Genomic DNA, 14,828 nt, shown 5'->3' with positions numbered 1-14,828 from the left:
CCCGACTGAAGGTGATTTACATGTTTAGAAATCACTGGGAGGAAGCAAGAAGTAGTTCTAAACAACACATTCCAGCATTGGTTTTAACAGCTTGGCTGCCACTTCATCAAATATTGAATAAATCATTTTCTTGGCACAGTATGAACACAGCTGCAAAGAAAAAAAAAAAAAGTTCCACAAATCCACACACGCGCGCACAAACACGGACACGCAGAATGCCTTGTAGTTTTGATAAAGCAGCAGCTTTCTCTTTTGTTTTGCAGCCGAGCAGGGATTAGGCAGTGCCCCGTCTTTGTCCTGCAGTTTTCCAGTTGAGCAGCACACAAGAGCCTCTACCTCCACTAATACAGTCAGACCTCCCAGCAGGCCTTTCACCGCACAGCCGCTAAGAACCTGCTGCCTAAAAGATGCTTTTCAATGAGTTATCAAATCTCCTCCATACTGTCCATGCCTTTCAACCGAGTCTCTTTGTCTATTCTTTTCAACGTGGCATTGAACACATCAAATAGAACTGATGGGCAGATAGATGGACAGCAGAAAGTAGCAGAGCCACATTAATGTAGTTTAGACACTACTGAGTACAGTCAAACTTTATTACACAAAGACTTTCGTAACTTAAGAGGAACATTTCTCATATTTTCTGATCTTTTAGAGACAAAAAGAAACTGGATTGCTGGTTTCTGAACAGTAGATTTACAATAGTATATATGTACCATTTAAAACATTCATTATTTTATTAATAGGGAAATTGGGAAAAGTAAACACTGACAATCTGATGTGCTGTTAATGTCTACGTTTTGGATAAAAAAAATGGGACATTTGTAATTAGAACAAGAAGCAGATAATGAATGGATGGACGAAACTAGGACCTATAAACATATTGGATGCATTTCTTTATGTTTTAGATACGATTAACTCATAATTTCGAAATTACAAAATGCAGGCTTACAGCAAATATCCAGTATATTTTGTAGTTTTGACTTATTAGTTTGTCAGCAAGAAATAAAAAGGCTACAACTGTGATAATAAAAAAAATACACAGTTTGAATTCCTGCCTCACAAACAAGGGGTTTTTCTTTCCTTAAGTAAAAAATATTCTTAGTAGTGTGGAAAACCGTCATCAAGTCAACAGGGGAACTGCTTAACTGCAGTTTTGATAACTACAGTCCTTTGCAAAAGGTTTCAATCACCTCTAATTTCTTTACACATTGCTTACAAGGAGTAAGACTTTCTTGTAATCTTTCGTAGAGGTCTCAGTCAATAGTTATTTAGGCTTTTTGAAGGTTTTCTCTTTTGTTTCTTTAGACTTTGGCTGTTTTTTCACTTGTTTTTAGTCCAGTCCTTATAGTGGACCACTGCAGCATATTGTGCTGCTGATTAAAGAATGATGAAAACAAACAAGTGGAGAACTGGAAAAGAAAAGTCATGCCTGAAAACACTACCTACAACAAATGAACAGGATCTTAAGGTTATGTCGTCATGAAACAGGAGAAAATTCATCAATAACTTGGGACACCGGACCTGAAAAATGATTCATCCTTCAATTGATCCTCTACTGTGTGTGACGTTTTCAATTAAGCTTACAAGAGAGTCTGGCACATTTGATGCAAAATATTAAAAATCAGGAAAAACTCAAGACTTTTACACAGAGCTGTATTTCGAATGAAAACGGCTTTTTTTCCAGTGACTGTAAAGCAAAAATATGTCTGGTTTTGTGTTGCGGTATAAGAATAGGCTTTCGTAAAAGCCTTTTTATTAGATGCAGGATTTAATTAAAATAAATGTATGAAATAGAATTCAAGTACACTTAAGTAATTGTTGAACACTCCCACACAAATGATAAATGGTAGGCCTATACTGTATGTGTTTTTATGGCTAATTGGGCTCATTTAGCACAATTTTCAGAGCCATTCTCCAATTTTTTTTTGTTTCCGTTTTTTATAGCTGCCACAAAGCTTTGTGTTGAAGGCTCTCTGCAGCAGACGGCATACAGGATGCAGCAGGGGTTTTGATGAGTTCATTAGGAGGCCACACCATTTATGCACGGTCACACATGAGGCAAAGGTCAGCCAGGATTACCCAGGTGGTCACTGTATGTGGGTGTCACTTTGATTTCAGACTGCACTAAAAGCATGCTGTTCCTCTGCAACCTGGTAACTACTTGGAAATCATCACAGTTTTGCCATATCATGTTGAATTCAATGTCATTATTGCTTTTGTGAAAATGGAAAAATGGCTAAAAAATAATTTCACATCAGGAGTGTGGGAAGTCCAGTCCACGTCACATTACTGGTGTGAGCACAGGGGACTGCAGACAATGGTACAGGGTGCTGACTTCTTGAACACATAAAGCTCACATACATTTCACAGCTGCATCTCACATTCTTTTACACAGGAAAATTTATCAAAAACCACAAGAAGTCCTTCTGTCCATTCTTATTTTTCACAAATTGCTATTCAGGTGGGCTATATTCATAATTCATCAGCATGGGTCAGGCTCATGATCATGTTGACATAACATTTGGTCTGACATTTCATCCCTGCTCATGCCTGTCATTAGCTCTCACCACACGAAACCTCATCAAAGTCAGTCACCCAAGTGAGCAAGAACAAAAAGGAGAGGAAGAGACAGGAAAGAACGAGAAATAATACCAGTTATAGTAATAATAAAAACAGCACTGGTAAGGCATAGATCTATTTGATTGTTTTAGACAAAGAAACTGGGAAACAGACTGAAAGTAAGAGATAAATATGAACACATACTGTCAACACTGTCAATCCATAGCTCAAATTTGGGTACAACCTTTTTTCATGAGCCATCATCCAGCACCTGGTGCACAGTGTTGCTGCACAATAATAATAAAAACTAAAAAAAACTGGGGCAGCAACACATTTCTGCCAATAACAACAACATCACTTTGATTCTACAAAGGCGATCTTGGATGATATTGAAGTATCGCTGTTGTCCTCAAAGTAATTTCCGACCAAAGCAAGGACGCACATCTCACACACATCAACACTAACAGGCAGGCTGACCGGAGAGCAGACAATAGGCAGGGGAGCAAAGGCAGTGAATTCTTACAACCTCCTGTCAGAGGGTGACAGCTCTCCATCAGTCTACATCAAACAAGAGTACACTGCAGGCATACAAAGAAGAATAAACTCTGATTGACCAACACCAACCTGTCTCAACCTGTCGCCGTGTTGGATGTAACAGACCAAACAAACTGCCCTGTGAACTGTGTATCAGTGTGTGTGTGGGTGTGTGTGTAAAAACTGTAGCTCAAGTGTAGATTGTGACAGAGTGGTCTGGTTTGTGAAACTGAGATGACTCAAAATGAAGGCTGTTGATGGATCTTTGTGTGAAAGTGATAAAGGAAAACATAAAGGCTCCTCTTACCTGCAACTTGAACCAGATCTGCAGTGGTCGCGTTCTTAGGGTTTGGGCCGACTCTGAATGTCAGCGCGGGACCCAGGACGCTGCAGAGAACCAGCAGAGGAGAAGCAACATGTCAGGAAGTGCTTTACAGTCTTACTGCACTTCATTTGTTAGCTGTAACCAAAACAACTTTTACTTTCAGACAGAATGAAAGCTTGATTTATATTCATGTCTTAAATCAGAGCTAAGCTTTAACTCTAAGTCATTACAGCTCTATCACTACGCTACTTGATGGATCAGAGGCATAACAGCAATAGGACAACTTCAACCTCAACCCTCGACGCTGCTTCATAAACTACACCAAGATGGACAGAAAGTGTCTTCAGTGTTTTTGAGAAAGGGGCTTTTATCTACTTTAAATAATGGAGACTAAAAAACATTGCTGGATGAGAGTTCCAGTAAACTTACAGTAGAACAACAATGGAGTAACTATTACTAAAATTGCTGCAACAAAGGATGGAGGTTGGACATCTGGCATTAAATTGAACTGATCACTAAACCTTGAAATGCCTTGCTGCTGAAATGTGCTATACAAATAAAATTTGATTGATTGATTGATTGATAAACAGACTGGGAGAGGTAAGACAAACAGCAAACAGTCAAAAGATACTGGTCTTTAATTATAAAAAAGAGTGATGCTAATAAATCCTGCTACTTTTGACATTTTGTTTTATTTAGGGAGTTACTGAATATTTCAGCAAAGAAACATGTCATGTAAACATGCCAAACCAAGCATACCACATATAGCTACACTTTTAGGTGGATACATGCCAGTATGAGGCATAAGTATAGCACGAACAAATAGCAAAGCTTCAGGCTTTGCTTTCGTCTGAAAGCGAGAATAATGAATCAAGCTGAACTAGTTACTCCAGAATGCTTAAAAATAGCATTGCTTCTCTTTGAAATAAAACAGTAAAAGCCAATCATATTAGTAACCCTTAATTGTATCTAAAAGCACAAAATGCAAAAAAATTAACTGGTTTATGTGTCCATGTGTCAGCAAGTATCCAGTGTTATTGGATGAGTCAAACAAAAAGTTACAAGAACAGTAAATTGAATATATTCAGAAAAACAATAGATGACTACTTGGTGTTGGTGTTGGATGTCCATGAAGCTGAGTTCTTTATATTTTTCATGCTGCAAAAGTGACAAAACATTTTTCTTGTTATGCCTTCAGAGTAAAGTTTTTAACCATAAGAATCACGTCTCTTTGTGATTCAGGAAATGAGAGGATATTTTTTTTTACATTTTAGGAATCTGTATCAGGCTTCCTTTGAAGGGGTATATGTTTGAAATCTTTGTTCTACCATACTTTTAAAATGAAGCTGCAGATACTGGTTTCGCTAAAGAATAAAGGTTACAACAAGGAGCTTGAATGGCTCTGTTTTATGATGAGAAAATGCCAAAAAGCAGCTTTAAAACCTGCCAGGCACCTTGTTGTAAAAAGTTATAAAATGGTCCAGAATGCACACTTTTTTTCTAGTGATTACACAAACTAGATCTACCATGTTAATTTGTGATTTGTAGAGGCACTAATTGATAGATTTTTTTATTTTTTATTTTCAGACAAACTCAGAAAAGCAGTTTTTTCCAGTTTTTGACAAGAAAAACTAAATCAATGTAGACTGCTACTTTCTGTAATATAGTTTTAATCTAAACAAAAAGCAAGAAAGCTTTTTGCAAAACGTCTCTCAGCAGCCCTAAGATCAATGTTTATCTCTACATTCAATACAGGAACTGACAGAACACAAATAGTAAGTAAGAGAATTTGCAAAGTGCCAATTTCTTTTCCCAAGATGTAAGATGTTTTAGTTTTAATTCATGCAAAAGTTATTGGTTGAGCACCCTTTTTCCTCCATCTGGTCAGGGGTCGGCAACAGACTTCTCTCCCTGGAGCAAAACAAACATGGGAGGTCCTGGAGGTTGGCCATGAAATAAAATCTAACAACCACAGCACACTCTATAGTCAGCAGGAAAAATAAAACTGTAGTATTGTGACCCTAAAGTAACCCTACTCTTGTCTGGTTCAACCTCTTTATATCCCAAATGAAAAGATTTTTATAAAGTGAAAAGCTGAAACTGAAAAGAGGGATTTTTGACAGGAAAAAAAAACCCCAACAACAAATAAATCCTGATTGTAGCTCCTCATAAAAAGGATCAACAGGCAATGAAAAACATTATATCCCCCATGAATGATGAAGACTCAAAGGAAATATCAGCAGCAAACATGGCAGCAGCAGGATGAGGAAGTGAGATTATTTTCTTTTACCTAAAGTTAAATTGAAACACGTAGACACTGAGGATCAAAACAAAGCATGTGTAAAGAAATCATCAATGCACAAGGCAGATGCATTGGCCCTTGAAGAGAGACAGGATTTTAAAATACAAGAATTAAACATTCAGCGTGCTATCGAGTACCTGGAGTATTTTGGAATGTCTCAAATGGTTAATTTTCCTGAAACAAGTGAGGTGTAAAAAATACAATCTGTATCAAATGCAAATCCCAAAACCAAAAGCTCATACTTAAAGTTGATGGCTAAAAGAAGATGATATTGCTCTCTGGTGTTTATACATAAAAGTAAATAAATAAGAATTAAGCTAAAGCTGGGAAATAGTTAGCATAGTTGAGCATGAAGATGGCTAACAGGGAAAAAGTGTCTGTCAGACAGTCACTCAGCCAAAAATTACACATATGAGCAATATTAATTCACAGAAAAGCATCTGCAAACAAATAAAGAAGACTCCATCAGGTTTCATGTCGAGCTGGACAAAACAAAGATGTTTAGCTAAAAGGGTTTTAACCTGTCAAACTATTTAATATTTAGCAAATTTAGCAAATATTTTCAAAGTTCAAAATTCAAGAATTAATAAAGGGACAATAAATTTTTTACTATAAAGATCCACATACAGTATGAGTGTGTGATGGCTAAAATACTCTCAGTAGATTGCAAGTTTTTTTGTACAATGATAATACTTTCTCTCATACATTTCTAATGCCCCATAAACCCAAACTATCCAAAAAATGATTTTCCTGTTTTAGTATTTAGAGAGGGGGACGAGAGCAGGAAGAAAGCAAAAAACAGTGAAAAACCTAAAGTGATTAAAAACCGGCCAAAGATGGGAACCAATGAATATATGAGTGACTTGAAATTGAATACAAACAACAGTAGGTTTATCATCAGACAGTGGACTGAATTTACTGAAGTAAGATAATAAACAAAATTTAAAAACATTACCACAAAATGTAGCAAATCCACTAATTTGTTACAACACCGGAAATGTGTTTCATAGTTAAACTCTATTTATCTACAGGTCAATCCACAGAAATATAAGAAGCAAATAATTGCCTATCATAGAGTCCCAACAACAACAAGACAAAATCTGTTGGGGTTGTGGAAAACCCTAGATTCAAAATGTTCATTAGGACACATGAGTCAAAGTATGATGAGCCAAAGTTTTAAACAAGCAGCTGCCTGGTTAAAAAAAAAATATCATAAAATAAAGTTTGCAGCATTTAACTTTTCCTTTCTGGGTGCAAATTCGAAACAAAATCCAAAGAAATCCAAGAGATGTCTGTTTGAATCAACAACAGTGCATTTTATGGGATGGGGCTTAAATTTCAAATTATGACAGTAATTTAAAGCAGATCTAAAAAAATATCAAGATATATATCGTGCATCATTACACCAATGGCTGCTTGAAACAGCAGGAACGAAATGATCTGTCAAAAAATGCATTTTAGATATTTTTATAAAAAGACTAGACACAACTCTATTAGGAAGCATGAATAATCAGTCCTGATAATGTTATATGATAGAGCCAAAAATAAAGTTTATTTTACTGATAGCTGGCACTGTGTAACTGTGATGGAAAGCTGATGCCCGTCCCATTTTTCTGCAGCCTCAGTACACCCAAACCTTTCAGTATGTCATCATATCTGATCTGTTATGGCCTTGAAAGTCCATATACATTTTTAGTGTACTTCCTGCCAGACTGTGCGACAGAGATGGAGATTCATCAGACTGCCAGAGTGCTGCGACCCAGACCCACTCTTCATCAGTCAGCCTGCTACAGATGCAGCGACAATTGCTGAGCCAGGAGCAATATGCGAGCCGATACTACCCAACCAACCACAAGCAATGCATTTACGAACATGAATAGACACATGCCGATGCACGTGCACGCACAACTCAGAAAGAAACACGCCCTTTTCTAGCACCATCACCTGGGCTCTGTTTGCTCTCGTAAATGTCAATGTTTCCACAATCTTTACCCCTGCCTCTACTCTCCCTGGCCAGGGGTGCACTGCCAGGGATCCCAGTGCATCTCAAATTGAATTGACATGTTTGTTTGTTTTTTCTTTCCAAGCCACACAAACACTATTTAAATTCTCTGATGGAGAAAACACTGCCATAGCTGGGAGATAAAGTTAAGACAGATAAGTTATCTGGAGGAATTCACACTCTCTCCTGTGTTATCAGATGTGTGAGTTTGGACTTCATTTTAGCTCTGCTGGTGGGACATGATGAGTGTGTGTATGTGTGTGTGTGTGTGCGCAGACTCGTTGGCGGGATAATGTCAGGGGGGTGGTGTGTTCACTTGCACAGACTGTGTGTTAGAATGAACTTGTGAGTGTGTGTCCCACTCCCCCTAGTGCTGCTGACGAGTAAAACACTTACGTCATTTCAAAGAGGCACACATCATCTCATCAACATCCAAAACTACATTTTAAAGGAATATTTTCTGCTGATTACACTGGGCTCTAACATATTTGCGTTCAGCATCTGATTTTTTTCTTCTTCTTTTAAATGCAATTAACAGAGAAAAAGCATTATTTTTTCACACTGTCTTAAAGTCTTCTCTGCCTGCTTGTCATATTTAAGTGTCTCTTTTCTTCTCCTGCTATCAGGGCTCATCAGAGTGGGTGGAAATGGAGGCCGCTGAACAAAGCGGGCCGCTGTGCTCTGACCCAGCCGACACACATTCAGACAGAAGCTTTCAAACACTCACCTGTCGAAGCCGCACAGCAAGATGGTACAAAGAGCTTGCGTCATATCCTTCACCTTGGCTATTTTTACACTACTGTGCTTTCATTACTTTATAAAAGTAAAAAAGACTGCAGGTAAACAAATTAGACAAAGAGTACATTTTCTCAATTTGTGTCCTGAATAGAACCATGTAAAAAATGAAGTATAAAACCATAGTGGATTCTTCTAGAAAACTTCTTTAAAGACTAGCTTTTACACTGGCTTATGTATGTTGATACAGTGTTGTAGTGCGACAACCCATGCTTACAGAAATACTGTGCCACATAGTGTGTAATCCAGGGGTAAACTACAAAACTCTGGTTCGAGAATTTTTGCAGACATTTGATTTGGCTTGTCTGTTTAATTTATTTCAATTTGTTTATTACTTTTAAAAGGTATTAAACCATTCACAAATTTTTTCTTTCTTGCCTGTGACGACGTTACTCATGAGTCAATATACATAAATGGTAAAAATAGAAAAAAATGTTCAAATTATAATAAAAGTTGAATGATAAAACACATAAAGCAGTGTATTGTTAAAAGGCAGAGGTTGTTTTACTTTCACACGAGGGCAGCTTTTGATTCACATCTGCATCCCTTCAGGCTACAACTAATTCCTGTATCAAATTGTGCATAATTTATTATTAATTTAATACTTTGTGGGCTGAATGAAATAAGCTCACTGCCAGATACGGTCGATATGGGCTGCCTCTTGTCGATTCTTAGTGTAAACCTTTGACCAATACCAATGAATGCATGAACAAAGCTACTTCAAGACAGAAAATGAAAATCACAATGATTCTTAATTAAGTGCAATTATTTTTAATGTTCATTTCTTGAGTTCCAAGCAGGAAAAACAAACTGAAATCCCCTGTGAAGTTGGAATCCCAACTGGGAAAGTCAGCAATCCCTGACCAACACCAACCTCAAAATCCAATATGGCTGTCTTGAGCGTGAAAAGTGGTATCTGAAGCAATTAACATTTTATTTTCACTTCTGTCAGTTTATGTCTCAATAAATCACTCCAAAAACAATACTGCACTACTACTTATAACAGGAGACATGTTGCTACAGTGTTTTGATGCATAAAATACTGAGAAATACATTGTTTTGCTCATAATAATTAGCCTGGTTTATGAGCACAACAATAAGAAAGTCCTGCTGGTTTTCCAACTTGCAACTAGGACAGAAGTAAGACCTTCTGAAGTTAATGAAACTCAGCACTGATACCATAAATGGCAAAAATTATAATAAAGCAAATGAAATGTTGAGCAATGAAATCTAAATAAAAGTGGCAAACCAAGTACTGTGTAAGTCAAGAAGCATTATGATGGTTCATGTTAAAATTTACTGAGAAACATTAACTGTGAGACACCATTTTAGGACAATTTAGGTCCTGCATTAAAAATTCAATAATGGACCCGAGGGAGAAAAACAAAACATTTCTTAGATAAAAGTAACAAAAAGCAGAACATAATGTTATTTTAGCTGCATTAAAAATAATAAAAAAACAGAATTGTTTTGAATTCTCGGTTTGCCCTTCACTTCAGATAAAATACCTTGAAATAATTTGCCAACAACACATACACCCACACATCCATATACACTGTTATGAAATGAGTCAGTCAGGCTGGAAAGTAAGTTCTAGATTTTGCAGAACCTTGACTTAAACGCTTTCTCTTAATGCAGAAACATTTACTGAATTACATGCATTTTCCCTAAATGAAAACAAGTACAGCACGATAATGTCATTGGCTTTTCATCAGCATCAAGATAATGACATTAATCATTGCTTGCATCAGGAGTTAATTCTGAGTGATATAAAATGACAGCTGTAATAACAAAATTAACTAAAATCAGTGCCAGCATGATGACACATGCGGGTGTTCTGGCTCATCAAAACTAAATATGGAGGTTGAATTAAAAAGGCAGAGATCTGGATGCCTCTGTGGTTGCTTTAATGTTGAGGTCACCGAGTTTTACGTGATAAATGTTTGCCACCAGACTATTCTGTATTACAGTTGCAGAGTAGAGGCACACTGCGGCTGTCTGGCTTAGTTTTTTATATGCTGCAGGTGTTATTGAGCCACCCAGACTTCACTTCTCCTGCAAGAGCATTTCAAAAGGCTTGTCAGATCTTAGACAAGCACACCTCCTCTGCTTCCTACATGGTCTGATACCAAACGTACAGAAGAATGGCACAGACGCAAAGCTGACTGGGTTCAAGGACAGTTCAGTCGCTCATTAATATATTAACTGCCTCCTGCTGGACTGTTTTCCGTGGCTACTTCCAGTTTTCTTTCTTTTCCTCTAACTAAGAATTGTTTGAAAGTTCAGTTGCTATTTTCTGACAAGAGACGGAGTGAAAAAGAAAGTGTTTTGAATATGGTGTAGACATCAGTATGTGCCTGGAGGTAATTAGGCCTGATTTCTCTCACCGCACGAAGTCAAACACTCACAAAGGTCAGGAAACAACAAACGCCAACAATCTCTTAGAGTGTAGCTCATCATTTTTACACAAACAATCCTTCCAGTGGCTGGGCAACCTTTATTCCTTTTCTTTAAACTCAAAGGCACCACAAAAAGCATTTCAAATACTATAAATGCAACCAATTATTTTTTTTTCGGTGTACAGCCTGTAATCTGTAAGGTAAATCCGAATTTGTGACAGTGTGTTGGGTTTATACTCACGAGAGCTGGGTGAGATCTGAAGCGTGAAGGTTCAGCCTTTGAGTCAGCTTCTCCATAAGGTCCGAGGCCCGGTCATTGGTGAGAGACCTGGTTGAGACACAAAACACAGCTAAAAGTCAGGTTTGAAGGCTCACAACCTTGGAACATTTGTGAAGAAGTTCAGCTATTAAAATGTTTTATTTATTTGTTTGTTTTTTTAGGAGAGACAGCCACAGTTCATTCCCACAAATGGGTCATTGCACACAAGCAAAAGCTATGGTTGTCTGAACGGATGCTCTGTGAAAATTTGCACATTGCAGACAGAAACAAATAAACACACAAAGCAAGTGTGCCAAAGGAAAAGGGATCAGCTGCCTCTCCAGGCTTGGTAAATCACCTGCTTTTTTCAAGCAATGAAACAAACAATAAGGTGCAAATGGAACCTGCATGAGGTGTAATGGCTGTATCATATGGACACTTCTTCCTCTCCCTTTCCTCGTCTCATCTTTCTTCTTCCTCTGCATCGACTTTCTCGACTGTGCGCGCCCGCAGCCTCAGACTAAAACGTGATAACAAGGAGTACACAAACACACAGAGGCACGCACGCGCCCTCACGGAGAGATGAAAATAATAAGGTGCAAATGGAATGGAGGTGAAGTGTAATGGTGGTCTGATAAAGCCATGCCTCATCTCAGCTCAGTCCATGGCTGCTTTCTCATTCAGAGAGTAAATCGCTGGAGAAATAGACCAAACAAAGGCAATCTGAGGACTGGCGTGTCGTAGACAGGAAATGAGAAGGCCATTCTCACAAACACACTAAGGAAAGCTACTTTATTGCTGACAGCTTAACCTGGAATCGCTGAGAATTACTGGCAAGTGACTGCAAGGTGACACGCACCAAAAAGTCATGGATCACGATGAGACATTGTCGAAATTTTGTTGCCATTCTATAATAAAGAAATGGGAAATAAACAGGAAAACAATTTCATGGAGGAGCGGGTACTGAGTGCAATATCATTTACTGCGTATGTGTTCAGTTTCCAGATATACGGCGCCATCTTTACTTAAAAATCTTAATGTGGACATATTTGAAGAGATGTTTTGAAGCGGAGTTCTGTGGAAAGGTTATGAGAAATCAATATATTACCTGTTGTAGACACAGTGTCTCTTGAAATACCTAATTTTAGAGAAAAATAGTTTAATTCTGACCATAGCAAACACGTAGTCTGACATGGCAAAGACCAGAGTAGAATGCTGCTGTTCCAAAACAAATCTAATCTCAAAACATTCATAGCAGTTCATGCAAATGCTGTCTTATAAACCTTTACATTGCTGTCAATTTGGCTTTCACTTCAAACTGAGGTTGTTTAAAGAGCTATCTACAACATATAGGGTACTAACTGTTTAAAACATTTCCACAAAACCTCACTTCAAAAGATCTGAACTGTCTCTTAAAGTTTGAATTCTGCAAAATTTATTTAAGCTTGGTATTTTACAGTTTACAGTTTTCTAACAGAACAAAAAAAATAGCACACTTTGGCTGATTCACTCCTCCTTAAGAAAGTGGGGGATTCTTTTTTCTTCCATTTTTGAAGGGTTTTGGAAGCTGAAGTTTCACCAAAGCTATTCCAGACACGTTCCCATCCCTCTGCGGTAATTCTAGCAACTGGAGAGCTCCAGGAGTGACTTGATTGTTGATGCTTGCACTTTTCCCCCTTGGGCTTTTCTGTCTCTTTCTCCTGCATCCATACCTTTCCACTCCCCCTCCCCTCCTCCCCCCACTCTCTCTCTCTGCACATATCCACCCCAACCCTCCTCCCACATCTCAAACCCCCACCCCACCCCCTCCTCTTTCTGCCACCAGCACAATGTCAGGAGCTGTTGGATAAGCAGGCTTGTGTAGCCTCACTGCAGGGTGCAAAGAAGCAGGGAATAACAACTGTGCAATCATGATGTCTGCAGCAAATGCAGAAACACCTCTATAGGCCAACTATAGGTGTCCACTAAGTGGGTGGAGGAGAGTTGAGGTGGAGGAGGTGAAGTTATTTCACTCAGAAGGTGACCTGTTTCCTTCCTCATATATAAGATGACGACTGTACTTACATCAGACCTTTATGAGGCTACGTGTGTTGAACAGGTGAAGGACAACCAACTGACACTCGACTTGATAACGCCATAAAGGGATTTGAGAGCGCCAGGGGCGAAGACACAGTCGATAGAAACTTATCTTTGCTCAGACTGATCCGAGTGAAAGGGAAGAGAGAAGGAGAGGCAGAGAGAACTTGGCTACCCTTCCTCACAAAGTATCTTCATTAAGACACAGTAATGCTCTCACGCTGAGGGATTTATCATCTCTGCTATTGTAATCAGGTATAGCACACACAAAAGATTTCAACCCACAGCATCCTTTTCCATAAAGACAAGAATGTGTAGGTGGGCTTTGACAGAAATGGTACCTTTTAAAGCTAGTTTTAAGAAAGCAGACGTATACTTTGTATTGAAGTACTTGAAAGAGGTTCATTAGTATGTCAGAATCCAAAAGCTACAATATAAAGCAGCTATGAACATCAAAACATTTAGAATGAAAGAGAGGCTTGTACTACTGCTAGGGCAGCTTTTAACATGACGTGATGTTTAAGACCACAAAAGTAACCAAGGAGACTGATATACATTAGACCTGATTTAATGTGTTTGAAATACAGCTACAGATAATATGAAACGAACGCAGTTTTCACACATTTATTCCTACATTATTAAGAACTGCTGCCACTCACACCACTCTGTTTCATACATAAAACCTAATATAAGGCTGTGTTTCATAAAATTCAGTTTAGATATGTCTGGTTTGTTTTCACACAGACAAAACATGATAGAATTTGCATATTAGGGTATAAATATACTATCAAACTAAGAAGGAAAACATGTATTTACGTTAAAAACTAAACCAACATTCTTTTAATTCTAAGAATTAACATACTGAGACATAATACAACTTTTCATCACCTTATTATGTTCATACTGCATGCCTTGCCAAATAGTCAAATAATTTCTGATTGATTGGGAAGCCAATAAATCCTACATATATATCTAAAGTCTGTATCTAAATAATGTCTAAATGGGATCCTACTCACTCTGAGCTGTCTGAGCTGATGATGATGTAGCCAAAGTGTCTGTCCTTCCCTCTGCTGGAAAACTCCTTGACTCCTACATGGACTAGCTGGGTTTTGATCTTCATGTCCTTCTTCTGCGGCTCCTCTGGCTGCTGATTTCCCGCTGGAGCCTGATCCGCCTGCATCCACCTGTCAGCCACAGAGTCTACCTGGACATCGGACCCATCTGGTCCACTGGTCAACAGTAGGGTGGAGCCTTCCTTTGCGGGGCCGGTCACGATCTTCTCCTCAGAAAGGTGGGGTACTGGTACTTGGCCTTGCCTTGTCTTACTGTGGACATTCTCAAGTCCCACTAATTTCTGAAGGGGAGGTGGTGGGCCACTGTTGACTCCTGGAGCATCACCAAACGGCTCCATGTTGAGGTAGTCCAGCAGCTTGGAAAATAAGACTGCATGCTGTTCAGAAGAAGAGAATTGCAAGGACTGTTTTGTTATTTTTGGTTGTTGACTAAAATTATAGTTTCAATGCCAATCCTAGACAAGGTGTGAATCGTTGCTGCTTTTGCCATTATTTCTGAGACTG

The 14,828-nt window shown here is 38.4% G+C and overlaps 1 protein-coding gene across 1 annotated transcript in view; it reads right to left on the bottom strand.

The window, feature by feature from the left end:
* Positions 1-14,828, bottom strand: part of ptprn2 (protein tyrosine phosphatase receptor type N2) — a 121,401-nt gene that overhangs the window by 72,386 nt on the left and 34,187 nt on the right. Inside the window, exons 8-10 of the mRNA XM_017406697.3 lie at positions 14,268-14,701; positions 11,158-11,244; positions 3,401-3,480 (exon numbers count right to left, since the gene is read on the bottom strand). Of these exons, the coding sequence (XP_017262186.1) occupies positions 3,401-3,480; positions 11,158-11,244; positions 14,268-14,701 (601 nt within the window). The remainder of the gene's footprint in view (positions 1-3,400; positions 3,481-11,157; positions 11,245-14,267; positions 14,702-14,828) is intronic.

Source organism: Kryptolebias marmoratus, linkage group LG21, assembly GCF_001649575.2.
Source record: "Kryptolebias marmoratus isolate JLee-2015 linkage group LG21, ASM164957v2, whole genome shotgun sequence".
In the NCBI taxonomy this organism is placed as follows: domain Eukaryota; kingdom Metazoa; phylum Chordata; class Actinopteri; order Cyprinodontiformes; family Rivulidae; genus Kryptolebias; species Kryptolebias marmoratus.
This window is presented reverse-complemented; position numbering and strand designations above follow the sequence as displayed.